The sequence below is a fragment of the Stenella coeruleoalba genome (assembly GCF_951394435.1).
Source record: "Stenella coeruleoalba genome assembly, chromosome: 19".
NCBI lineage: Eukaryota > Metazoa > Chordata > Mammalia > Artiodactyla > Delphinidae > Stenella > Stenella coeruleoalba.
This window is the reverse complement of record NC_137165.1, coordinates 20,116,265-20,142,081: the sequence shown is the minus strand read 5'-3', so window position 1 is coordinate 20,142,081 and position 25,817 is coordinate 20,116,265. Positions and strand designations below refer to the sequence as shown.

General features: G+C 38.1%; 1 protein-coding gene across 1 annotated transcript in view; it reads left to right on the top strand.

Annotated features, from left to right (window-relative positions):
* The window catches only part of LOC307178192 (uncharacterized protein), a 212,164-nt gene that overhangs the window by 150,675 nt on the left and 35,672 nt on the right, over window positions 1-25,817 (top strand). Inside the window, 10 exon segments of the mRNA XM_079906040.1 lie at window positions 1,257-1,362; window positions 3,562-3,697; window positions 11,115-11,374; window positions 12,620-12,841; window positions 13,358-13,475; window positions 13,608-13,703; window positions 20,244-20,322; window positions 20,325-20,349; window positions 22,358-22,523; window positions 24,055-24,153. Of these exon segments, the coding sequence (XP_079762166.1) occupies window positions 1,257-1,362; window positions 3,562-3,697; window positions 11,115-11,374; window positions 12,620-12,841; window positions 13,358-13,475; window positions 13,608-13,703; window positions 20,244-20,322; window positions 20,325-20,349; window positions 22,358-22,523; window positions 24,055-24,153 (1,307 nt within the window).

The window sequence follows — 25,817 nt, the reverse complement described above, 5'->3', positions numbered from 1 at the left end:
TGCAGCTGTCAAATAAAAGGGTGATTTTTGTAACAGTTTGTTTGCTTTGTTAGCGATGGATTTTGATGTAACAGGCTTTTTTAGTGCTCAACTTCTGTGCTTCTTGCCAGTTCATCCTTCCCATTTAGAGGCTTCAGCAGATCACCTAGTTTGCTGCCCCCACTATTTCTGTACTGGTGAACGAGGTTAAAGTGAACATCAAGAACAGTCATAAAGGTGGAAGAAAATGAGGCAATTCTGTGGATTGAAAGTTGACTTGACAATAGTCAACTTCTTTTTCGTGGTCTTATAGTATATTTTCTTCTTTCTTTTAAAACCAGTTGAGGGTGGTTAACCTTTTTTCTTATTTCAGCTCCAGCTTTCTGAAGATAGGTGAGCCTGGGCCTTAAAATAGTGGTGACAGTCCTGGCATTTCACGGTGCAGCGCCTGAGCAGTCAGTCATTTAAGATTATACCTTTAGAAATGACTCTGGTTTGTACCATTCTTGAAGCTTCAGGATTATTATTTCTGTTCTTAGATTGATTGAACAGGATAGGGCCTTAAAGCCCATTATCATCTTAAAGTATTAATTAGAGCAGTGATTCTCAACCCTGATTATACATTAGAATCACTTGAGGAAACTTTAAAAAATATGAACGCAGGAGTTCTACTCCTTGACATTCTGATTTATTTGGTCCAGAGTGGAGCCTGAGCATTGGCATTTCTAGATACTTCCCGGGTAATAGTGTGTAGCCAACGTTGACAAACACTGGATTAGAGAGTCGGGAGAAACAGTTCTAAGGCCAGCTCTGTCACTCGCTCACTTAGTGACCTTTGAGCCTCAGTTGTTTGTGGAGTTGAGAGTAGGTGAATGAGGAGTCTCTTCTGGTTTGAAAACATTGATTTGTGAACCTGTTTGCTGCCTGCATTTATTTTTTTCCCAGGACTTTGAAATTCTGACGGGAGATCATCCCTCAGATGCCGTTCTCTCCCCATCGTAGTAAGATATCATGAGATATCTTTCCTTTTTCCCACTTCTGTGCTTCCTGAGATCTGGCTTACACCTTCCTCTCTGGCGATAACCCCAAAATAGCATCCTTATCAGTGGGTTGGTTAATATTCTAGGGATTTGAACTGTACCTATCCTATAATTTTTAAATAATCTTATTTCAGTTGCAGCCCTGCCACTGGTCATCAGTTGTGTTACTTGCTGTATAGTACAGTGTTCTGCTCTAGTTCTCTGATCCTGGGACCTCACCCGTTTGTTGTCTTTTAGGAGAAGTCTTTGAATTAAAGGCTGAACTCAACAGTGAAAAGAAAGAAAAGAGGAAGGAGGCTGTGAAGAAAGTGATTGCTGCTATGACTGTGGGGAAAGATGTTAGGTAAGGGTAATCTCTTCTGCTTTGCTCATTTTAGACTCTTACTCTATGGGTTTTACTGCCTTTTTTTTTTTTTTTTTCTTAAGCAGTTTCACTTAGGACTGTCCTGCATGAAGCACTAAAAATTTATTTCAGTAAACCTTGAACCTTGAGTTCAGGTCTTTTTAATATTCTGTGTGATGAAATAGGAATTAGGCATAAAGTACTTCTACTGCATAGGAAAGTGTGACGGTTGACTTGAAAAAAAGCCCTTGCACAATTGTTTGACTTGGGAACACCATTTCTTTGTGAAAGAAAGATTGACAGACAGAACTATAGTTAATCAGACTTCAGTATTTGGGAGACATTTTATAAAAAATGAGCAAAGTGTACCTGTCACTTCAAGGGAAAAAATTTGACAGTAGATAAATTTCGACTTTAAAGTAAAAATTAGAGTGTTGGAAAACTTGTATCTCCCATCGTGAGCTTGATAGCTTCCCAATACTTAGAGATTTTTCTGATGAGATTGGTGGTGAAATTAATGACTGTGATTATTTGCTGCTGTATAATGAAATATGCCACCATAGAGAAGATCTGCATAACTCATTGAACCAGTATTTTCCAAATGACCAGTGCATACATCACAAAATTATGCATGGGTAAAATATCCATTCAAAATAAATGATAAATTAATGGATTTTAATGCAACCAAGTACAGAAAGTTTATTGATATGGTTTCAGATTCCATATTGTACCTAACTTTTAAGAAACTACCATTTGTGGACTAAAAACAAAAAGAAAAACAACCATTTGTCTAGCTTTAATGTATCAAAGGAGAACATCCAGTTATATGAAAAAGCTATTAAAATACTCTTCCATTTTCCAATTTATATACGTGTATGCAAATGGATTTTCTTCTTACACTTCAGCTAAACAACATTCTACAACAGGTTGAATGCAGGAGCATGTGTGAGAATCCAGCTGTTTTTGTTTAAAGTAGACATTAAAGAGATTGGCAAAAATTAAAACAATGTCATCTTAATTTAAAAAAATAAGTAAAATAGGTAGATTTTTCCTTTAAAATATTTATGTTAATATGAAATGCATTGATTTTCCTTTTATTAGTTGGGTCAAATGCTGCTGATAAGAAATGGATGAGTGCAAGAATGCCAAGTAAATTGCAGCATCTAGTGGTGGATGTGAGGTGTAGTAACTCAAACATCTGAGAAGGTCCTAAGGCTAATGATGACCTACCTAATGTCATTAAGAAAAGGGAAGTTTAAATTTAAGTGCATTCTGTGTCAGGCACAGGGACAGATGCTTTTACTTACAATGTTTTTTATAGTCCTCATGTCTTCTGAACTAGAGGTTATTCTGAATTAGAAGTTATTCCATGTTAGAGATCAAGCAGTGTATACTTGGTGAGGCTAAAGAATAATCCCAAAGTCATACAGCTAGTGGTAATGTAGCCAGGATTCTAACCTAGGGTCTGAGTCCCAATACCTGTTACTGGTCACTTCCTTCATGGGTGTATATATACAATAGAATCTAAATGTGTACATGGCACACACGTTTAGAACTGTTTCATTTTCTGAAAATGGTTAAAATTTTGAACAAAGGTCCTAATTATCTGAGAACTGTTTTAATAAGGAAACTAATCAAATAAGTTCCCACTGGTCAGGGATGGAAGAATATGTGCATTAAAAAGCATAACAACTGTAGTGCTTTGAACTGCAAAGAATTGATATGAAAAATTATGGTTAATTTTTTTGTGTGACATAGTGATTTTTTAAAAAAGTTTGTAAAGATATACACTAAAATATTATATATGAAATGTATGTGCAGGATTTGTTTAGAAATTGTTTAGAGCAACTAGATGGGTTAGGGACTGGGAGAAGGCGAGTCGGTTGAGGTTGTGTATGAAACAAGATCGGGTATGTATCAGTATTTGTTTGCAGCTGGGTGATGGATACATGGGTTCATTAAACTGCTGTCTCTAATCTGAAACTTTTCATAGTAAAATGTTTTTTAAAAATCTATTTTTAGACATCTTCTTGGGACCATTATTATAAATTCTTTAGTAATTCATTTCTGTGGTAAGTATTATCACTAGTGGACATTTGTGCTCACATCGAATCACTTTTTAAATTAAGGCTGTTTCTTTGTGTTCTGTCCAACAGCCTGGCACCAACATCTGTTCGCTTTCCCTTCCTCTTTTCTCAGCTGTCTCTTTCCAGATGTAGTGAATTGTATGCAGACTGACAACCTGGAACTAAAGAAGCTCATGTATCTCTACTTGATGAACTATGCCAAGAGTCAGCAGGACATGGCCATCATGGCTGTCAACAGCTTTGTGAAGGTAACTTTTTCCCAGGGACTCGAGAACAGTCTCTTCTACCTCAGAAAACCTTTTCAGAAGTGTCTCTTGATACGGTTAGTGTCTGCATTGCAAATAAGCAACCTCTGTTCCAAAAGAGGGCCTCTAGAGAAGTATTGGCCATTGAGTAGGAATATTCATGATTTAAGCATTCTGTATGCCAGAGTTTGTCTTCCAGTTCAGACCATATGGTGAGCCTTCTGTCAGCTGGGCTTAGTGCATCCTTGCCAGGTGGGAGAAGAAAGCCAGGTGAAACCTCACTGTTTTATCTTCCAAGGCTGACAAAGGTTGGGCATATCATTGTAGTGTCAGTAACCTGGGGTTTTACCTATTTTATCTTTGTAGAAATTATGCTTATGGTTCAGACGTAGTGGAAACTACAGGAGCTGCCTTTTAATTTTGTTTTATTGAATAGGTCTTACAATAGTTGATTAACTTTTTTGTTATTGTGGAAATTTTCAAACATATTCAGGTTGAGGGAATAGTATAATAAATTCCTAAATATCTACCTTGTAGTTTCAGTAGTTACCAACCTATGGCCAGTTTTGTTTAATTTAACTCTCCATACCTGCTTTCCTGACCCCCACCTCCTCTCCTACTGGATGATTTTAAAGCAAATCCCAAACATCTTAAGAATGAAAAACTCATTTAATCAGCTGATCATTAAAGAAAGTCCTTAATATTATTGGATATCCAGTCAGAATTCTCCTATCATTAGATTTGATGAACGCAGTAATAAGGTTGTTCTTATTAGGATTTTTGTTTTTTGTTTTGTTTACTTCCTTTTCCTCTGCCTGGAATTTAGTCTACATTAAAAGCAAAAATCAGACAGCATTTCTAAAATTAGCTTCTTTAAATTGTTTTGGAAAATAAACATGCTTTCTTCCTCCTCATGGAATTTTTGTTCTTTTTCTGTGTTTAGCTACAATGTACAGGATCATTGTAACATTACATTCTTTCTGTCTGGTGATTCATAGATGGATGATATCATTGGAAAGAATTTAGTTTACATTTTTTGGAAGTTAGCATGTGCATAGGTTTATAATGTTTAAAGAAATTTTTTAATATAGGGCAATTTAAGGGGTGTTCCTTCTTGGTAAGTGTTCTACTTGTACTGTGTTTGGAGGCACTTGCTAGGAAAGGAGAATGTATGTTAATCAGGATTTCAGAGGACCCTCTCTGCTGCTTCGCGCAAGGAACTTATGTTGGGCACAAACCAGCTTCTAGATTCTCCTTTGCTTTCTTGGCTGTAGGCCCCAGATATCCAGCCCTCTTTTCTCCCTGCTTAATATTTGTGGAGTGGGACACATCTTTCCAATTCCTGATTTTTTTGTTGTTGTTGTTTTTTTTGCGGTACGCGGGCCTCTCATCGCTGTGGCCTCTCCCGTTGCGGAGCACAGGCTCCAGACGCGCAGGTTCAGCGGCCATGGCTCACGGGCCCAGCCGCACCGCGGCATGTGGGATCTTCCCGGACCAGGGCACGGACCCGTGTCCCCTGCATCGGCAAGCAGACTCTCAACCACTACGCCACCAGGGAAGCCCAATATTTTTATGTTTTATTAAAAATTTTTTTAAAGTCTTTTTCCTTATAGGCTATTATAAAATATTGAGTATAGTTCTCTGTGCTATACAGTAGGTCCTTGTGGGTTATCTGTCTTATATATAGTAGTGTGTATATGTTAACTTTAGTTAAAACTGACTCTCCGTGAAATACTATTTGAAAGAGAAAAGATAGTTTGAAGTAAAAAAAATTCTCACTGTTAAGTCCTAGGTTAACCTCCCTGAGTCTGTTTCCTCTTCTGTAGAGTGAGAGGTACCAACTTAGAGAGTCGTTAGGAGTATTAATTGAGCTCTTGCATATAAAGCATCTGTGAAAGTGCCTGGCTTATGAGAGTTCATGAAGTGATGGCTGCTGCTGCCATGGTTATGAAGTAGACATTAGGCAAAGGTTAACATTATTGCTACAATATTAATTTAAAGGGTTCTGACCCCTTTGATAGCTATACAGGTTCATATGGTAAAATCTTTCTGAGGGAATGAAAGCTAAACTTATTTCCAGACACAGATTTATTAGTCCATTATTTTGAAAGTAAACGTATTCAGAATGAGGAAGCACTTTGGTACGAGAGGAAAATAGCTCCTATGATTTCTTCACAGATAATCAGAGTTTTGAAAATTCTGTCTCACTAAATAGATATTTGCGAGAAAGATACACTTTTGGGTGATAGTGATAATTCTCTAGCTTTTGCCCATGCATTAGGATTTTCCCTCCTTACTGCAGTTTTCCTTTTCTCTCTTAGAGGCATTTTGAGGTATTCCAACTTCAGTTAATGTTTACCCCAGAATCTGCCACTCCAGAGACTCTCTTGACAGCCCCACCACATGTACTTTGCTTTTTGTTTGTGAGCTCAGGTCTCCTAAATCCTTTGGCTCAGCGCCTTAGCCCCTTTGATCTTGTCTTCTGAGCCTTCTGAGTTCTACCATCTCTGTGAGAGCTGCCCCTGGGAATGCCCTTCTTCCATTGCTCTGTCCTGTCTGCCAAAGCACAGACTACTGAATTAGTTAAAAAAACAAAACCAAAAAAACCCCAGAAACATATTTTCGTTTGTTGAGGGTTTTTCTGCACAAGCAGCATGCTCTCAGAACTTGGCCCTGTATGGCCTTTAGCAACGGTTCTAGTTAAACTGCCAACTTCTTTTAATATGAACTTATTTTGGAAAGCTGTTTTATGAAAAGTAACATTTTTTTTCTCAGAAAAAGTATGTATTTTAACCATGTGCTAGCCAGCATGTAGAAGCCACATGAGATTATGTGACAGTGGTTCTCAACTGGGGGCGATTTTGCTTCCTGGGAGACAGTTGGCATTGTCAGGAAACACTTTTGGTTGTCACAACTGATGGGAAGGTTGCTACTGGCATCTCGTAGGTAGAGTTCAAGGATACTTTAAACATCCTGCAGTGCACAGGGAGCCCCCTACAACAACATGAAGGACTAATTTGTTTTAAAAACTTAAATAATGCCTGACATATAGTAAATGCTTAATAAATGACAGCTATTCTTGAGAAACAAATCTAAAGTGACGTACTTTCTGATTATTGTAATTTCTAGTTAGGCTTTAGAAGGTTTGTGGTGGTTTGCTGTCAGTCTGAGATGATAAATGCTGGAAAACTGAAGTCTCTCTAGATCACTTTGTAAATTTTAGAAGGATTTTTGTCAGAATATGTTTGTTGTCCTCGTGGGCAACGTTAAATCATCTCTTAATGACCTCATTTAATTTAGTACTTTAATTATATGAATTCTGTTATCCCTAAACATATATCAATAAATAGAAGAAGAGTTATAAAATTAAAATATTATACAGAAGCAAAATTAGAAATGCGTGATGCTCTTCATGCCCAGCGTCCATAAAGGAGTACCAGAGCTGGTAGAATTTTAGGCATGTGTGAGAGTGTCAGTATGTGGTAGGCACTGGGTAAGAATGATGTAGGAGGTAACATGTTCACTCAGTCTGTGTCTGGATGCTGCAAGTGAGTAATGTTGTATTTGGTACTAAAAAATGAGTTGCTGGTAATTTCTGCAGGATCAGAGTGTTGAGTAAGTGGAATCATTGGAGGCTGCTCTGTTATAAGGGCAAGTGCCCATCTCAGTGCTTTTTGGTTTTTAAATTCTTGCAGAGGAAGGAAACAATTTTTGTTTTCCTTTATGATAAACTTTGTGGAGATCTTTTTATGTGTATTCTCACCTTAGGAATTTTAATCATCAGTTTTCATTTTATCAGTTGTTAGTAACTTAGGTTTGTTTTTTTTTTTAAATCTCATTTTGGGGGCGGGTTTTTAGATTTAGAGAAAAGTTGCAAAGACCATACAGACAGTTCTCATATACCTATCTTCACACGGTTTTACTTAATGTTAACATCTTATATAACCATGGTACCTTTGTCAAAACTAAGAAATTGGTGTTGGTACATCACTATAAACTGAAGTACAGACTTTATTTCACCTGTTTCAACACAAATATCCTTTTGCTATTCCAGGATTCAGTCCAGCATACCAAATTGCATTTAATCACTTCCTTTTATAAAGAGTTGACTCACTCTTTATGAAAGTATCTCAAAAACAGAAAAGTGCTTTGTAACTGTGAACTTTTTTTTTTTTCACTCCAGTACTAACACATGAGGGTTAAAACTCAGGCTCTGAAACCAACCAGACTTGGATTTGTATCCTGGTCTGCCATTCTTAGCTTGGTGGTCTCCCTAAACATCTCAGTATCCTCGTCTACAAAATGGAGATTATAAACAGTGCCTCTATCATTGGAACGTTGTGAAAAATAAAAGAGGGCTTGCAAAGCACTTAATAGTGAACCTGGTATAGAGTAAGCCCTTAATAATAACAAAGGTTTCTTTATTGTATAGTGATCGTGGTGCTGGTTATTAATGATTTTAGAAGGGTTAATATTTCAACGGCAAATTTATTTTTTAAAGGTATTTAATTCTTTCTTTAAATAAAGCTGTTTTTATTATTTTTTATAATTTTATTTATTTATTTTTCACTGTGTTGTGTCTTCGTTGCTGTTTGCGGGCTTTCTCCAGTTGCGGTGAGCAGGGGCTACTCTTCCTTGCGGTGTGCGGGTTTCTCATTGCATTGGCTTCTCTTGTTGCAGAGCACGGGCTCTGGTCTCACGGGTTTCAGTAGTTATGGCACGCAGGCTCTAGCGCGTAGGCTCAGTAGTTGTGTCACACAGGCTTAGGTGCTCCGCGGCATGTGGGACCTTCCCGGACCAGGGGTCAAACCCGTGTCCCCTGCATTGGCAGGCAGATTCTTAACCACTGTGTCACCAGGGAAGTCCCAAAGATATTTAATTCTCTTGTATACGTTATTTAAATCCAGACATTATTTTTTAGGGTGATTGTGAGGGCAGCTTTTCTACAAATGAAGTGAATCTATTTACAGTATTACTTAACACATCATTTCAGGATTACTTTTAAAAGATAATTGTTCAAGGATATGCCTAAAGCAGTTTTTGTAGGCAGCTTCCTGAAAACTGGATCTGTTGTACATAGTAATTCAGTAGTGTACCGAAAGATCACGGCTTATTCATTTCTTAGTGTCGCTTTTAAAATGATCTCAAGGCTCTAATTTGGCAGGGGATTACTTACTCTGAAAAGGGAGATAATGGTGTAATAATAAATTTTTTGTTTTGTTCATTTTGCAGCATGCTTTTGTGTGATTTTAGGGCTGGTGGGCCAAGTAACTCTTGGCTTCTTAGGAGTGCCTTTTGTCCATTTGTAGATATTTATTTGTAGTGTTTTAGCTTTGTGAATATTCGCATTTCATCAAAACACATCTTAAGCTACTTATGTAAGCCCCTTAACTAAGTAATGAGTTTTATTGAGTCTAATTTTTAAATCTTACTTGTTACCAGATATTCAGACTCTCTTGCTGTTAACGGTATGTGTTGACTCCACTAGGTAGATGTGTTCACTTAGCTTCCTCATTCTGGGAAAGAAGATGGGGGAAAAAAACGGAACATTGCAGAATGTCATATGTAGTCAGTATATTATTAGTTGGCAGTCTGGACAGTGTCTTGGATTAAAGCATGACTGTAAAATTAACTGGTACCGTATAGTCATTGTATTCTTTTTTTTTTTTTAACAATGCATTTTAAAATTTTTATTTATATATTTATATTGGCTGCGTTAGGTCTTCGTTGCTGCACGCAGGCTTTCTCTAGTTGCGGCGAGCGGGGGCTACTCTTTGTTGCAGTGCGTGGGCTTCTCATTGCGGTGGCTTCTCTTTTTTTTTATTAATTAATTTATTTTTGCTGTGTTGGGTCTTTGTTTCTGTGCGAGGGCTTTCTCTAGTTGTGGCAAGTGGGGGCCACTCTTCATCGCGGTGCGCGGGCCTCTCACCATTGTGGCCTCTCCTGTTGCAGAGCACAAGCTCCAGAGGTGCAGGCTCAGTAGTTGTGGTTCACGGGCCCAGTTGCCCCGCGGCATGTGGGATCCTCCCAGACCAGGGCTCGAACCCGTATCCCCTGCATTAGCAGGCAGACTCCCAACCACTGCGCCACCAGGGAAGCCTGCGGTGGCTTCTCTTGTTGCGGAGCATGGGCTCTAGGCACGGGGGCTTCAGCAGTTGTGGCATGTGGGCTCAGTAGTTGCGGTGCGTGGGCTTCAGTAGTTGCAGCACACGGGCTCAATAGTTGTGGCTCGAGGGCTCTAGAGCACATGCTCAGTAGTTGTGGCGCATGGGCTTAGTTGCTCCGCGGCATGTGGGGTTTTCCCGGACCAGGGATCGAACCCGTGTCCCCTGCATTGGCAGGCGGATTCTTAACCACTGCGCCACCAGGGAAGTCCAGTCATTTTGTTCTTAAGGAGATGATAATGACTGAAACATGCTTAGAATAAATGCCCTGTGCTTTAACGTGTTATTTGAGGCAACTCCATAAAGAAGAAAGTGAGATTCTGAACTGTTGCTGATTTTCAAGAGGATAAAAGTATGCAAATCACCTTTATTTTCCATTATAATAGTTTTGGTCAGTCATTCTACTGCGTTCAATTTATTCAAGTCTTCAGGGGCAGCAGCCAAAAGGATTGTAAATTGAGCGGGAAAATTGAAGTGTTTGTTCAGAGTGTTTGACCTTGAAGGTCATTGCTAGAAATGAAAGTCTTCTAAATATAGTTAATAGGAGGAAGTCACTATATTGGGAAGTGCTATCTTTCTTGGGTTCTGAGGCTATGAAAATGAGTGAAATTAGAGAGGTCATTCAAAGGAACAGGGAAATGTGTGAGAGATTTCTCCTAAAGTAGCTTCTGTCTGTGATACTCCACTCCCAACGTATATCTAGATTTCCTTTTAGAGTTCTTTTTTTACAGGATCATTTTTATTTTAATCATACCCACCACTCCAGCTTGCTCCTTAAAAAAAAAAAAAAAGAGGTCTGGGACGTCCCTGGTGGTCCAGTGGTTAAGACTCCACTTGCAGGGAAGAAGATCCCGCAAGCTGCAGGGCGCAGCCAAAAAATAAAAATAAAAAAAGTAATGTCAAATTTATGTCCTCAGAATTGCTGCATATGAGACAGGGGTAGCTTATAAATCAGATTTTGTAACTGGATAGTAAATCTTGCCTCTTTGAAGTGCTGCTAGGATGTGATTATCTCTGAAATAGATAAAGTAGGAGAATACATTTTTCTCCTTGTATAAATCTGCCTGGAAATAATGTTTTGATTATATTATTCTCCCCAGCTCCGATTTTTCTTTCCCTTTCCCTTTCCCCCATTTGATGTTCACAACTCTTGGAACTTCTATAAATGCAGGCGGCAGAGTGATTAGTACTCAGACACTAGAATCAGATACAGGCCTTGAGTTTGGTTTTTTTTTTTTTTTTTTTGCGGTACGCAGGCCTCTCACTGTTGTGGCCTCTCCCGTTGCGGTCCCGTTGCAGAGCACAGGCTCCGGACGTGCAGGCTCAGCGACCATGGCTCACGGACCCAGCTGCTCCGCGGCATGTGGGATCTTCCCGGACCGGGGCACGAACCCATGTCCTCTGCATCGGTAGGCGGACTCTCAACCACTGCGCCACCAGGGAAGCCCTGGCTCTTCATTTTAATTATGGTAGATAGGAACCTTCCTTGCCCGGCTAAAGCTCGAGCTACTATAATGTAAGTGCTCTTCACTTGTCTGGGAAATTGTTCCTTCTGGATTTAACCAAAGCTCACCCTGATAGTTTCTTTCCATCACTGAAAGTACAAATATCTTCTGGAAAGAACTTTACATACAATTTTATTTTCTCTTGGTCATTGACATCTCACACTTACTCATTCACTCAGCAAATATTTATTGAGCCTGTGCTGTATGCCAGGCATTGTTCTAGGCTCTGAGGATATAGCAGTGGACAGACAAAAATCATAGCTCTTATGGAGCACTTATTCTGAGGGATAGGGCAGAAGTATATATAATATGTATACGTAATACAGCATATAATAGGTCAGATGATGATAAGTGCTAACAAGAAAGATGAAGTAAGGAGGAGATCTAACAAATGCTGGGTGGTCAGGAAAGGTCTCCCTGAGAAGGTAGCATTTGTATAAATACCTAAAGGAGGTCAGGGGGTCAGCCAAGTAGATACAGGAGGAAGGGAGAAAAACACAGCTTACTTACCTTGTGTCCTTAACTGAGTCAGCTAGCCACTCACATTGCCTAAGAGCTATCAAAATTAGGTTAATTTCTGAAGAACCCTCAATGGATAACTAAATATTCTATATTTTATGAGACATTTAAGTGTAGGTGGCAGGGACTAGGAGAAGGGGATGAGGTTGAGAGAGTATTGCAGTGGTGGTGTGTTGTTAAAAACAAACAAACAAACAAACACCCTTCCCGAGATTCCCTTATTATGCTGAATGCAAGAGGTTGGGTGGTTTTCCCTGTCACCTCATCTCCTTCTGCATCTTACAGTGAAACTTCAGCCACAGTTGGTTGATATCTCTCACTATGAAATAACTCTCAGAATGCTTAATTTGACTTCCTATAGGCTGAGGAGAAATGGGCTGTGAGGCAGGGAGTCCTTACATAATATGGGGAGAGAGAGAGGACTATAAAATAGGAAGGTAAATGGTGTGAGCTTCAGATGTTTGGGGTATTGGCTAGTTCCCTTCCAGTTTGAACATCCCTTATTGCTGGTTTCCTAAAGTCTTCTGATATCCCTGCTCTGTTTGTAGTTTAATGGGATTGAGGCATCCGCAGTGTTGGATCCCAAATTTACCTATGTATGGAGTTTTGACTTTTCTAACTGATTTTCTAATTTCTTTATACCTGGGCCATGGGAACCTCTGACAACATTACCTTATAGATTGGATTGAGCAAAGAAATTATAATTTAAGGTACTAATTTGCATTTTCTGTCCTCAGTATCTGTGAGCGGGTAACTCCTTGGCTATCTCACGCCAACTCAGCAGTGGTGCTTTCAGCAGTAAAAGTCCTAATGAAATTTCTAGAGTTGTTACCCAAGGACTCTGACTACTACAATATGCTGCTGAAGAAGTTGGCCCCTCCACTTGTCACTTTGCTGTCTGGGGAGCCAGAGGTGCAGTACGTCGCCCTGAGGAACATCAACCTGATCGTCCAGAAAAGGTTGGGAAAAAATGAATTGGTGATTAAAGTGTTTGTAATTTTGAATTAAACTTAATAACATCATTATTAAAGAGGACTGTGTTAAAACTCTGTTTAATGTATGGAAATGAAAATACTGTATGGTAGAGCAACTTGCCCAGGGTCAGGAGGCTAACAGTTGATTTTAGAGTGTTCCTACAATGAATGCCTGGTGTTGCTCTACAATTTAGTTTCTTTTCTGAAGGAACTCTTAGTTGTATGATAGCTAGTGTCTGCTTAATATGGTTCAGGCTGTAATTTAGATCAGGTTGTTGTTCTTCCAGTGGTTCTTCTTGGCAATATATACTTTACTCCTTAAAAATAGTCTGCCAGATGGATCTGGTTAGAGGGACGTAGAGGAAGTTTGTGAGTTTTTTTCCCTGGAGTGGAGTGTGTGAATGGAGAGCAGAGAAGCACAGGTTAGGTATTAATGCAGACTCAGAAGGATATATCAATGTATGCCTCACCTTCCTTATCTTGTGTTTCTGTGTACCACAGGCCTGAAATCTTGAAGCAGATCAAAGTTTTCTTTGTGACGTACAATGATCCCATCTATGTGAAACTAGAGAAATTGGACATCATGATTTGTTTGGCATCCCAAGCCAACATTGCTCAGGTCAGACTTAAAGTAGATTCAAGTTAAGATCTAAAAACTTAGATCTTAAGATATGGCCTTCAGAAAAACCTAGGCCATGAAATTGCTGTTGGAGAATCCTTAATGATTATTCACTTCATGGATTTTTAACAGGTTCTGGCAGAACTGAAGGAATATGCCACAGAGGTGGATGTCGACTTTGTGTGCAGAGCCGTGCGGGCCATTGGACGGTGTGCCATCAAGGTGGAGGCAAGTGTCCCGTGGTAGTTGTGATCACGTTGTGGGATTCTGGGTATTCTCTTCACCTCTTTCCTTACATTTTTAAGTTTATCAAAATAATAAAGCACATTGTTAAAATATTAAAGAATTTTTAATGAAAAACAGCTGTCCCTGGTCCCTCTCTTTCCCGAGGGAATCATGTTTAACTCTGTTCCTAGTTTTAGTTATTTTGATTACTTCCATATCGCTAATATCCTTATGCTACTATTTATTGATTTACCAATTGTAGACATTGTCTATTAACTTTCCGCTATGAGAGAGGCAACTTGGTTCATATACTCCATCACTTCTACTTCTACCGTTCTGTATAGATCCCCTGTATAGTTATATCATGAGGTTTTTGTTCCTATATTATCTTTGTAAATTGAGATAATATACCTTTATTTCTTGTTCTATCAACTAGAGTCTTGCAAAGCTTGCTGTGCGTATTATGCCTGTAAATATGTAGAGCCTACACAATCAAATGATTGCGTTTTCTTTCTTATAAAGGCTTTTGTTTTTTCTGTAGTTTATAATGGCCTTTGTCTTTTTTTTTTTAATTTCATTGTGCCTTCATTGCACTCCTATCTTCTTCCAGCTTTTCAAGCATAATATCAAATTAATAAAACTTTTCTTTTGTTCTAGACCCTTCTCTCTTCCAGTCCTCTGTCCTTCCAGTCCTTACTCCAGTCTGGGTGGTTGCTTTCTTGTGTTCTGCACAGCCGTCTTTCCATACAGCCTCCCTTCATTGCTGTTTCTTGTTATGGGTACTTTTTCATAGCATTCCTTTTTTTGTGGTTGCAATAGTTTCTTAAATCTCTTGTGATGTGAATTACAGTTTTTGGTTTTGTTTCTGCAGTTTGAATTTAATTATCTGGAGTATTTTATGGTGATGGTTGCATGTCTATATATGATTTTTTAATTGAAGTGTATACCATACTTACAGTAAATTGCTGCCTATCTGTGTTAAAAATGAGATGACAGAAAAGTTGTCAGGCCTTCTGTGCACATAGGCAGGACTGTTGACTAGCAGGTTTCTGCTTTAGGGCAGGGAGTTGATCTTTACTTGGAAGTCCTCTTGAAGAGCTTCTCTGTGGTCTTAGAGGGCAGATTGGTTCTAGCTTGGTTGCAGCCTTCCAGTAGGTATTAAGGGCTACAACTTACAATGCACTGCTTTATCAGTCACCAAGCCTCTGTTTTTCCTCATTCAGAAGTTTGTTGCAATTAATGATGGCTTCTGTGCACAACGATATTGTGGATTCAGAGCTCCATATTTGTTCTTACTACTAGACTATGTGCAATTCTGCTTTTTTTTTCTTTTGACATTTTATTTAATTATTTATTTATTTATTGGCTGCGTTGGGTCTTCATTGCCGCGCGTGGGCTTTCTCTAGTCGCGGTGAGTGGGGGCTACTCTTCGTTGAGGTGCATGGGGGCTTCTCATTTCGGTGGCTTCTCTTGTGGCAGAGCACGGGCTCTAGGTGCACGGGCCTCAGTAGTTGTGGCTTGTGGGCTCTAGAGCACAGGCTCAGTAGTTGTGGTGCACAGGCTTATTTGCTTCGCCGTATGTGGGATCTTCCTGGACCAGGGCTCCAACCCTTGTCCCCTGCATTGGCAGGCGGATTCTTAACCACTGCACCACCAGGGAAGTCCCTACAGTTCTACTTTGAGTCAGATTGGACCATATGATTTCACAAGGATAGTTACTAAAATAATTTGTACGGTATGACCAGTGCTTCACAGGAACAGAAGGAAACAGATGCTGTGTCAGAGAAGTGTCTGTGAAAGCCAAATTCCTAATTGGCCTTCCTTGTTTTTATTTACTGAATGCTGCTTCATATAGTTACCACTGATAAATCGTTTAGTAGAGTAGTTGTTATAGCAAGAAGTCAGTTAATCCTGGTTTCTACTTCTGGTTCTGCCAGCTCAGTTGCTTCACATACTTAATATATACTTCTGTTCCTCCATTTGAGAAATGGGAAAATCTGTTTATTGGATCTTGATGTGTTACATGTTTTTTTTTTTTTACTCCCACACTTCTTAACTTACCACCACTACTTAACTTTTTTCTTTTTCTTTTCTCATTGTGGAATAGCCACCTGCTTATGGTATTAATGCAGACAATTTTCAGAGCTGTTTTGGTAGCAGAAGAGTCATTTTGTGCTTTTCACTGCCAGAATGTCATTGTCTTACTAACCTCTCTGACAGTGCTCTTGCAAAGAGTCTCATTCCAAAGTTAAAGAGATTTTTCTATCCCTGGAATTACTAGAAAGTGTTCTCAAAGCATCTAGATTCCTAGCAGCTGTTAGTACTGTCTATTGTGACTAAATGGAAAAGTTATCCATCATCTTCTGGAAGAGATGAACTTCTGGTGGCTCTCACTTCTTCCTTTGATTCAGGGTGCCCTGGTGGGAATATGAGTGTGTGCGGAATGAACTTCCTTTGGAAGCTTAAGATCAGCCTTCAAGAATCCTGCCTTTTAGATAGTGTTCTCTTATTTCCAGTTACCTGGATTTGCCTAAGAACTTTTCTTAGAACTGGTTAAATGATGAAAGTTATTAGTTGGAAAGAGTTGCCTAGTCCAGACACAGTTATTGGGGCAGGAGAGGCAGTGATTGCCTGTTTTTACCTAACCTATCCATGGGACAAGGGCAAGAACCAGCGAGGGAATTGTAATAGCCTTTCTCTGTAGCTTCCAGACTGAGCTGCTGCTGTTCTCTCAGGGCACCTGACCCTTTTTTAATGTGTAGTTGGTTTCAAAGATATGACAGATGAGAAAAAAAGAATTTTAGTTTAGTGCTTAGCTAAGATAACAGGGCCTATTGTAAAATTTGGGTGTTAAGAGTTGGAGTTGTTTTTTAGCATGACTGTAAGTACAGGTGTTTCCTTGTTGCTTTAAGTACCCTGAGGTGAAAAAAATGTATAATTTTATCATATTAAGTTGGTTAGGTTAAAGATTAAGCATAAGCCATGAGTCAATAAATAACACTGAAAAAGCAATTTCATGGTACTGTTTTTTCAGTAACTTTTGCCTGTTCTTTTTTGTTTGGTTGTTTTTTTAAATAGATTTTACTCTCCACCCCACCTCCAGCTTTATTGAGGTATGATTGACAGATTTAAAGCTGTATATATTACAGTGTATACCTGTTTCTTTAAGGAGGAAATAAACCCCTGCCCTCCTTTTCTTACAAATAAAATGATTTTGTTTGTGAGATTTATTTATATGTTTGGTTTTGTTTGAGAGAGATTAAGTCACTAAGTTAAGGTATTCCTCACTTCCCACTCTTCTGTTCTTTGGTGTTTACCATTTCTCATTTTTATAGCTCAAGATAAGGTACTGACTTATGTCTTATGCAAACAAAAAGCATATGTATTTACTACATAAAATCATAAAAAAAAGACAAGTTAAAAGTAGAACACTCTGCTTTCTCCTACCCCTGTTCTACCCTTCCAGAGATGATGTGGACATGATTTTAAGTCTTTGTTTACATAGTCCTCCATAAACAGGTGTGCTTTTTACAAAAATGAGATCATTCTACAAATGCTATTTATTTATGTTTTTGTAGTCTGCTTTTTTTGCTTATAATACATGGACATTTTCCCATGTTACTGATAATATTTTACATCATTTTTAGTGGTTTGTAGATATACTGGATGATTGCTTCATAATTATTTAGCCTTTCCCTTCCTGTATGGACCTTACTTAAAGTTGTTTCTGCTCTTTTTCCAAATAATGGTTATAAGGAGGATCCTTGTAGCTAAATCTTTGATCTCTAGTTGAGGTGACATTTTTTTCATTACGCTTAGCCATTTGGAATTGCTTTTTCATGGCATGTGTATCTTGTTTCAATGTGTTATCTTTTCCACATTGATTTTTTAAAGTTGTTTTATAATTAAAGGTATTAATTCATTTAATACCCCTTCATTTCATTAACAGTTATTTTCCCAATTATTTTCCTTTTGATTTCATTTGACTTCTTGATGCATAGGAGTTCGCATTTCCTTATGTAGTGAGTTCTATCCATTTTCTCTCAATGGTATCTTTTTTAAAAAATAATAAATTTATTTATTTATTTATTTTGGGCTGCATTGGATCTTCGTTGCTGTGTGTGGGCTTTCTCTAGTTGCAGAGAGTGGGGGCTACTCTTCGTCGCGGTGCACGGGCTTCTCCTTGCGGTGACTTCTCTTGTTGCGGAGCATAGGCTTTAGGTGCTCGGGCTTCAGTAGTTTTGGCTTGCAGGCTCTAGAGCACAGGCTCAGTAGTTGTGGTCACGGGCTTAGTTGCTCTGTGGCATGTGGTATCTTCCTGGACCAGGGCTCGAACCCGTGTCCCCTGCATTGGCAGCTGGATTCTTAACCACTGAGCCACCAGGGAAGTCCCTCTCCCAATGATATCTTTAGTGGACCACCTAGAAAATTGTGCTTCACTTCAAAATTATATAAAATTCAACTTTTATTTTCTACTTTAATGGCAATGGTTTGGTTAAAGATAAGAGTGTGGGGATCAAACACAAGAACAATTCATCCTTTCCTTACTGTTATGAAATGTTGCCTTTATCATATACTAGATTTTATATGTCTATGCCTTTCTCTGTTTCTGGACTTACTTTGTATATACAATGATTGGATATTTACTTTTGTTCCTCTGCCATACTGCTTTAATGATGTTTTTAAAATTTAATGAAAAGCAATATAGGTGAGATGACAATTTGCTTGAAAATTACTATCCTAGACTTAATTGTTTTTGAATATTGATGCATCATGGGAGATGACCTTTTTTTATCTTTATTATAATAATGAAACTAAGGATTCAGTAAATGTTAGCTTTCTATCAAGCCTTATGCTGAGTACTTTATTTGTACTGTGTAATTTGATAATTTAACCCTTACATGCTTTATAATTTATCATAACTTTTATATTTAAAATTTCCCAACTGTTTTGCTGTTGTAATAACAGCACAGGAAATAACTAGTTGAAAATGAATAAAATAGAATTCAAAAATGGGAAAACTACAATAATAAAAGAGAACAGAATCATCATATATATGACCTCATATAAATAACCTCAAGATGCAATTTTGTTTTCGTTATATTGCTTGGAATGGTTTAACTTGTACCTTTAAGAGATTTTATTACAGAAATTTTTAGGTATACACTAAGGTAAAATTGATTAATGAGCTCTTATATACCCACCATCCATCTTGAACAAATATCAACACATTGCTGTTCCCATTTGATCTTCTCCCTCTCCCTCCCCCTTCAAGGGAGTGGGTTACTGTTATATTTTAATGCAGATCTCAGATATGATCTTATTAGAGTAGTCCAATGTGTATATCTAATAGATAAGGTCCTCTAAAAAAAAAATTGTAATGATATCATTACCGTACTCAACAAACAGTAACTCTTAATCTCATTAAATACCTAGTCCATGTTCAGTTTTCCCTAATTGTGTCTAAATGTCTTCTTACAGTTGCCTTGTTCAAATCAAAATCTAAATGAGAGCTAGCTATACATTGCATTTGGTTAATACGTCTCTTAAGTCTTTATTTATTTATTTGGGTGCCATTTGTTGAAAGGACTAGATCATTAGGCTTGTAGAATTTTCCAGAGTCTAGATTTGGCTGATAGTATTTTAGTGATGTTGTTTATCTCATTCCTTCATCCCCTTTAGAAAATTAAATCTAGAGGCTTGGTAATATTCATATTCAGTGTTTTTGGCAAGAATACCTCTTAGATGCTGCTGTGAATTTCCTATTGCATCTTATCGGGAGGCATATAATGGAATGACCCATCATAATACATTGTAATATATGATAAATCAGTTCTTGGTTGTTAGGATCTCTCTTCTGGAACCTTCTTTTAAAAACTATGACTTATTGTTTCAATACATTAGTTTTGTCACTTGTATTCTTCCATATTCCCTTCATTAATGAAAGACTAATAGATTAAATTCTATTTTATAGATGAGCCATAGGCTGTGGAAAGTTGCAGTTTATCTAAGGCCATAGACTTGCAGTTATATAGCCCAGAAGATGGCAAATTTTTCTTACAGTTTTTTGAGTCACAGAGAACTTTGAAAATATAAAGAAAACTGTAAACCTCCCAGGAAAATATGCTTGTGTGCACAAATGAAATTTGGCAGTTTCATTTCAAGAGGTTTAAAGATGCCTTCTGTCTGTGCTCATTCATGAACTGCAGATAAAGACCTCTTCGCTTGGCTTATTCTTTCATTCTTATTCTTTCCTTCTACCTTGACTTATGCTTTCTTCTCATTTCTGTCATCCTGGCTATCCAAGATGGTTTTTTTCACTTGAACTGTTTCTTGTAATGAGTAAAATTTGGAGTATATCTAGAACTTCTGTATATCTCCATCAGATAACCCAGCCTCTAGTATAGTGTGGTCAAATTAAGTGCCTCATCTTTTAGTCTAGTTTAGTTGATAACACCTGAATGTTCCAAAAAAAATATTTTTTATGTTGAGGTTGTGTTATTGGATAGATCATCTGACTTCTCATTATGTTCCTCTTAGCAGCAATCTGCAGAGCGCTGTGTAAGCACATTGCTTGATCTCATCCAAACCAAAGTAAATTATGTGGTCCAAGAGGCGATTGTTATATCTGCCGCAAATACCCCAACAAGTACGTCCAGATACTTCTGCCCCTCTTCCTCAGATCATTTAGGAAATGTTTAAGTAAGGCACTTTGAGGTTGGCTAGGTAAGAATTAGTTTGTAAAGTAACTGGTCATAATTGAATACTTTATTAAAAATCAGAAACATATAAGTTGGTTAGCACAAGGATTAAAATCTGATTTTTCACTCTGCTTTATCACTTTTAGAAGAATTGAAGCTCTGTCTGAATATGCATTGTCAATTGACATATATTAAAGTTAGCCAGATTCTTTGGTGATGAAGTTACTATTAAATAAGGATACCCATATATTCCACGTTGTCTGGGCATAATCCATTTTATGCCTCTTACCAGGCATAATTAATAATTGTGCCCCTTTTCACTCTCAGAAACGTCTCAGTTTGAATAATAAATTATATGGTCACCTTATTGTAAAAGCCAGGGAGGTGACAGCTTCACTATTCACTTAGTATGTTACCTAGTACTTGTAGAAAATTATAGAACATGCCACAATGAACTGTCAGAGTTTCAGGCCTTTTCTGAAGTATTGTAGCTGCTTCCATTAAGATATACAAAATCTACATTTTCACTCCACAAAAATTTTCACATTGAGGCCTCTTAGTTATGAAACAAAAATACTTTTTCAGATTTGCTTTTGAAGGCAAACAATTAAGGAACCTGAAAAGAGTGAAATAAGAGCAGATCTTACAAGCATCCTAAATCTCATTTTACCTTATAATCATAGAGATGAACTGTGCTAAGGCTTCTGATTATCGTTAAAGATAATGTGAAATGAAGTGACTTACAGTTAGTTAGCTTAGTGGTGGACTCAGAATTAGAAGAAATATTTTAATAAGGTAGTGGTTTATTAAGCATTATGTGTACTGTCTCTCTCTCTCTCTATATATATATATATATTTTTTTTAATTTTAGAGATGGTATTTTTGGAAAAAGGATCATATACTTTTACCACTCTCCCAGGAAAGAGGAGGGTTGGGTTTCTAAACTTCTTGATTAAGTGGGGAGGTGTATATCTTAATGCTTGGTAAAGAAATGTGTCCATTTCTGGTCTGTATTACTGAGGGATTATGATAGTTTAAGTTTAAGAAAGCATTATCGAGGACCTGGTTTAATCAGTGGAAATAGGGCAGACAATTAAGTGTATTATTCAGTTGTCCATATCTCATTTATTATACAATTTCATTCTGATGTTTAAAACTACATTAGCCGGGCTTCCCTCGTGGCGCAGTGGTTGAGAGTCCGCCTGCCGATGCAGGGGACACGAGTTTGTGCCCCGGTCCGGGAAGATCCCACATGCTGCGGAGCGGCTGGGCCCGTGAGCCATGGCCGCTGAGCCTGCGCGTCTGGAGCCTGTGCTCCGCAACGGAAGTGGCCCGTATACCGCAAAAGAAAAAAAACACATTAGCCAAGGAGATGGATTTAACATGGTAAAGAATGAGAGCTATAGACCTGTGAAAATAAATACTTGAATTGCTTATTTCTTTAGAAAAACAGGTCATTAGTGTGGGTGCCTTGGGAGGAAAGAACATAAAGATCTCTATAGAAAGCAGAGATAGGTGGATAAGAGACAAAATTACTGTTTCTGGATGCTATTGCTGTCTGACTCCATTTTCCTAATAGTAAAGTGGAATTTCTGTTCCTCTACGATGAAGGTAAAATGAAGTAATAGGAAAATTCTCTGATCTAGTTATGAGAAAGACTGTGAGAAATGTAAGGTAGTGGTATTATCTTAAACCATAGGTTTTTCCTTGTGAAAAGAATATCTGATAAGCTTTTATAAAGGTTTATGGTCTAGTTATTAAAACATAATTGAAGGAAAATTGAAGACGTTTATAATTTTCTGGCTTTAAAGCCTGTACATTCTCTTGGCTAAAAGTCTTTGTAGTTTGGTGGTGGTTTAGGGTACCTCGTCCATGGTTTTTTGCTTTGTAGGCTTCATTGTTAAATACACTTCTCAGTTTTGCCTTCAGTAACCATAGTCCATTTTGTTATATCAGATATGAAAGTATCATTGCCACTTTGTGTGAGAACTTAGACTCACTGGATGAGCCAGACGCTCGAGCAGCTATGAGTTGGATTGTGGGAGAATATGCTGAAAGAATTGACAATGCAGATGAGTTACTAGAGAGCTTCCTGGAAGGTTTTCATGATGATAGCACCCAGGTAAGTTCCCATCTATATCTTAATGTATTAGATGTTTTGGGGACGACTTCAGGAAAGGTAAAGGTTAGGCAGTTTCATGTGTGCAAATTTATATACACATACAGTATGTTCATTTTTCTCCCCAAAAGGGGTGACCTTTTTCAGTTGTGCTAACTTCTGTTGGAACAAGCCTGCCTAATTTAGACAGTGGTTCTCAAACTTTAATGAGGCTAGAAGCACCTAAGCACTGGTGTTTAACCTGTGTTAAAGGACAGGTTGCTGGGCCCCACCCCTAGAGTTTCTGAGTCAGTAGGTCTGAGATGGGCCTAAGCATGTTCATTTCTTACAAGGTTGAGGGTGGTGATGCTCTTGCTGCTGCTGGTCCAGAACCACACTTTGACAACTACTGACTTAGAGCAGTAGTTATTACTTTTTAATTTTCTGTCACCTAAAGATGATTACCCATTGCTGTTAGTAATGGTTGTGGCTCAGTTGCAGCTGGGGTTTCTGTCTGGGGTGAAGGCTGGCATGTGCAGTTTGAAAAGATTCTTTGTGGATGGTTAGACTCCTTCCCATCTTCTGTCTGTCTTCTACCAAAACTGAGAGACCTTCGAGTCAAAGGCCCAGAGAAGCAGATAAATTATTAAAGCTTTTTCCCCGGCATCTGTACTCACTGCAAATTGAAGTTCATGTGTGTAATCTATCATAGTAATTTTAATAGGCCCTACAAGGAACATATACCAGCCAGTAGTCTCGTGGTTCGGCAGGCAACTCTTTTTTTTTTTAATTATTATTTTTAAAATTTTATTCTTTTTTTTTTAAATAGATTTGTTTCATTTATTTATTTTTGGCTGCATTGGGTCTTCCATTGCTGTGCGCAGGCTTTCTCTAGTTGCCGCGAGCGGGGGCCACTCTTCATTGAGGTGCGAGGGCTTCTCATTGTGGTGGCTTCTCTTGTTGCAGAGCACAGGCTCTAGGCGCGCAGGCTTCAGTTGTGGTGCATGGGCTTAGTTGCTCTGCGGCACATGGGATCTTCCTGGACCAGGGCTCAAACCCGTGTCCCCTGCATTGGCAGGTGGATTCTTAACCACTGCGCCACCAGGGAAGCCCTAGCATGCCACTCTTAATTGGTTGTGATCTGGCACAATTCTACTGTCTTGGCTCTTGCCTCAGTATGATAAATGATTCCCTAATTCCCTGGAAGTTGTAGCTTTTGGTGGAAGTAAAAAAGGATTTGGTCAGGAACCAGTTTTATTGCCATCAGTATGTTAGCGTGTACTTTAAGAAATACAGGTGATTTTCTGGGCCAGAAACGAACCGGCAGTTTTTGATGCCAAAAAATGCAATTTGGAGATAGGAGGCTAGTGAGTTTTCAGTTGATGAAAACCTTTGACTGCTATTGTGGATATTGGCTGAGTTTTAACCTTTGTTTCTTAATCAAAATCAGAAAGACCTCATAGTAAGTCATATTTGGGAAAATATCACTTTGGAATTCATGGTGTGGAATAATGCAAATGCCTTTCACTTTACCTATTAAATTACATTTGCTTAGGTACAGCTCACTCTACTTACTGCCATAGTGAAGCTGTTTCTCAGGAAACCATCAGAAACGCAGGAGCTGGTACAGCAGGTCTTGAGTTTGGCAGCACAGGTAAGAAGTCTGAAAAAAGCATGGAGTTGATTTGTCTTGTTTTAAATTCTAGGAAATTGTGAAACTTCTTCCAAGAAGGTTCATTTGCAGAGATTTTAAACGGAAGGAGTGCAGTCTTTAGATTCTGTTATAAAAATAAAAACAGTGCCTCTTTTACATATTCTGCTGAATTAGAACTGGTTGTATGGCTTCTAAATGAATCGACTGACTCCAGTTTTAATGATAATTCATGAAAATTGAACTTAGACTCTTTAGTGTTAATGAAGGACATGACTTTGTGAAAATGACATTGAGTCTCACAGTATCTCCTTCTGGGGGACTTAATTTCAGCTTTCAGATGAAAGTACCCTGTAGAGATGGTAAATGCTTTGACAAATATCTCGTGTGCTGTTCTACCTTCTAGATAAGTTGTGTTTCTCTTTAAGTACTTTTAAAGTGCTAATGCTGCTTCCTTAATTATTTAGTATTTTTGGTCCTTTTAAGGAGGGTTCTGATTTCAGGAATGTGGCAACCAGCTGAATACACAGAAATCAAAGTAATTACTTTTTCTGACGTAACTAGTATAATGATCAGTCCATCATGATCCAGTAATGTTCTTAATTGAATTTGAGAACAGGCTGGCTTTAGCAGGCTGTCAAGAGTTATGATGTGTGTTTACACATGGAATCTGATTCAGATATTCAATTTACCATTTTCCTCTTTCATCTCTTTATAGTTGTATATTAACAGCATTTGATCTCTTTTATAGTTCTTTAACCTAGTTCTAAGCTGTCATCTTTCCTTTTTTTTTTTTTTGCTCTGGGGAGCTTTATTTCATATCAATAATGAACACAATTGGAGGACTAAATATGGTAAATCCTGTAATTAATTAGTACGGTTGGGGTGTGCACTTAGTACACTTCTTGAAACCCAGTTCCAAACTGAGACCATAAATGTGAACCTTGAATAGTTGCCAATACATCATCTGTTAAGTGGTCAAAGCGCATCATTTGGTACATGATAAATGCACAGTTCTTCTTTCCTCTGACAGTATTTAATTTTAGAAATGCCAGGAATCCATTTTAAGGAAAAGAAGTTCGACGGGCAGATAAGGCATTTGAATACTTAATGGAATACTATAAAGCAGACAACATTATTAAATAAGTTGTTTATAGAATATGCTATACAACTCTGAAAAAAATACAGCCAAGAAAACTGCTAGAGTCAAAGACTACTTTCTGACACTTGATTCAAGTACAGATGTTTTACAATCAATGAACTCAAATGTGAAGAAGACCTGAACTAAAAATTAAGATAATTGTCTTGTCTGATTACTGATGCATGTAAACATTACTGAGAATTATCACTTGATTATCTTTTAAGGAGCAGTTGACCAACAGTAGTTGAGTTAAAGGATGTCAGAAAATTCACTTCACAGAAAATAGTGGTGTCCCACTCCACCCCTTGTACCTCTCAGTCTTCTCCATTTCTCCAACAAATTATGAGTGAAGTTTTTAATGTGCTATTTCCCCAAGTCTCTAAACCTTCACTTGACCCCATTATGGTTAGTGTGAAGACGCATCCATATGAGTATGTGGAGTCAAGGGCAGGCCATGGCTCACCATCTGTCCATGAAAAGTGGACTGGGAGGTTGTCCATCACTGATGAGGCATGTCTTGGCACTA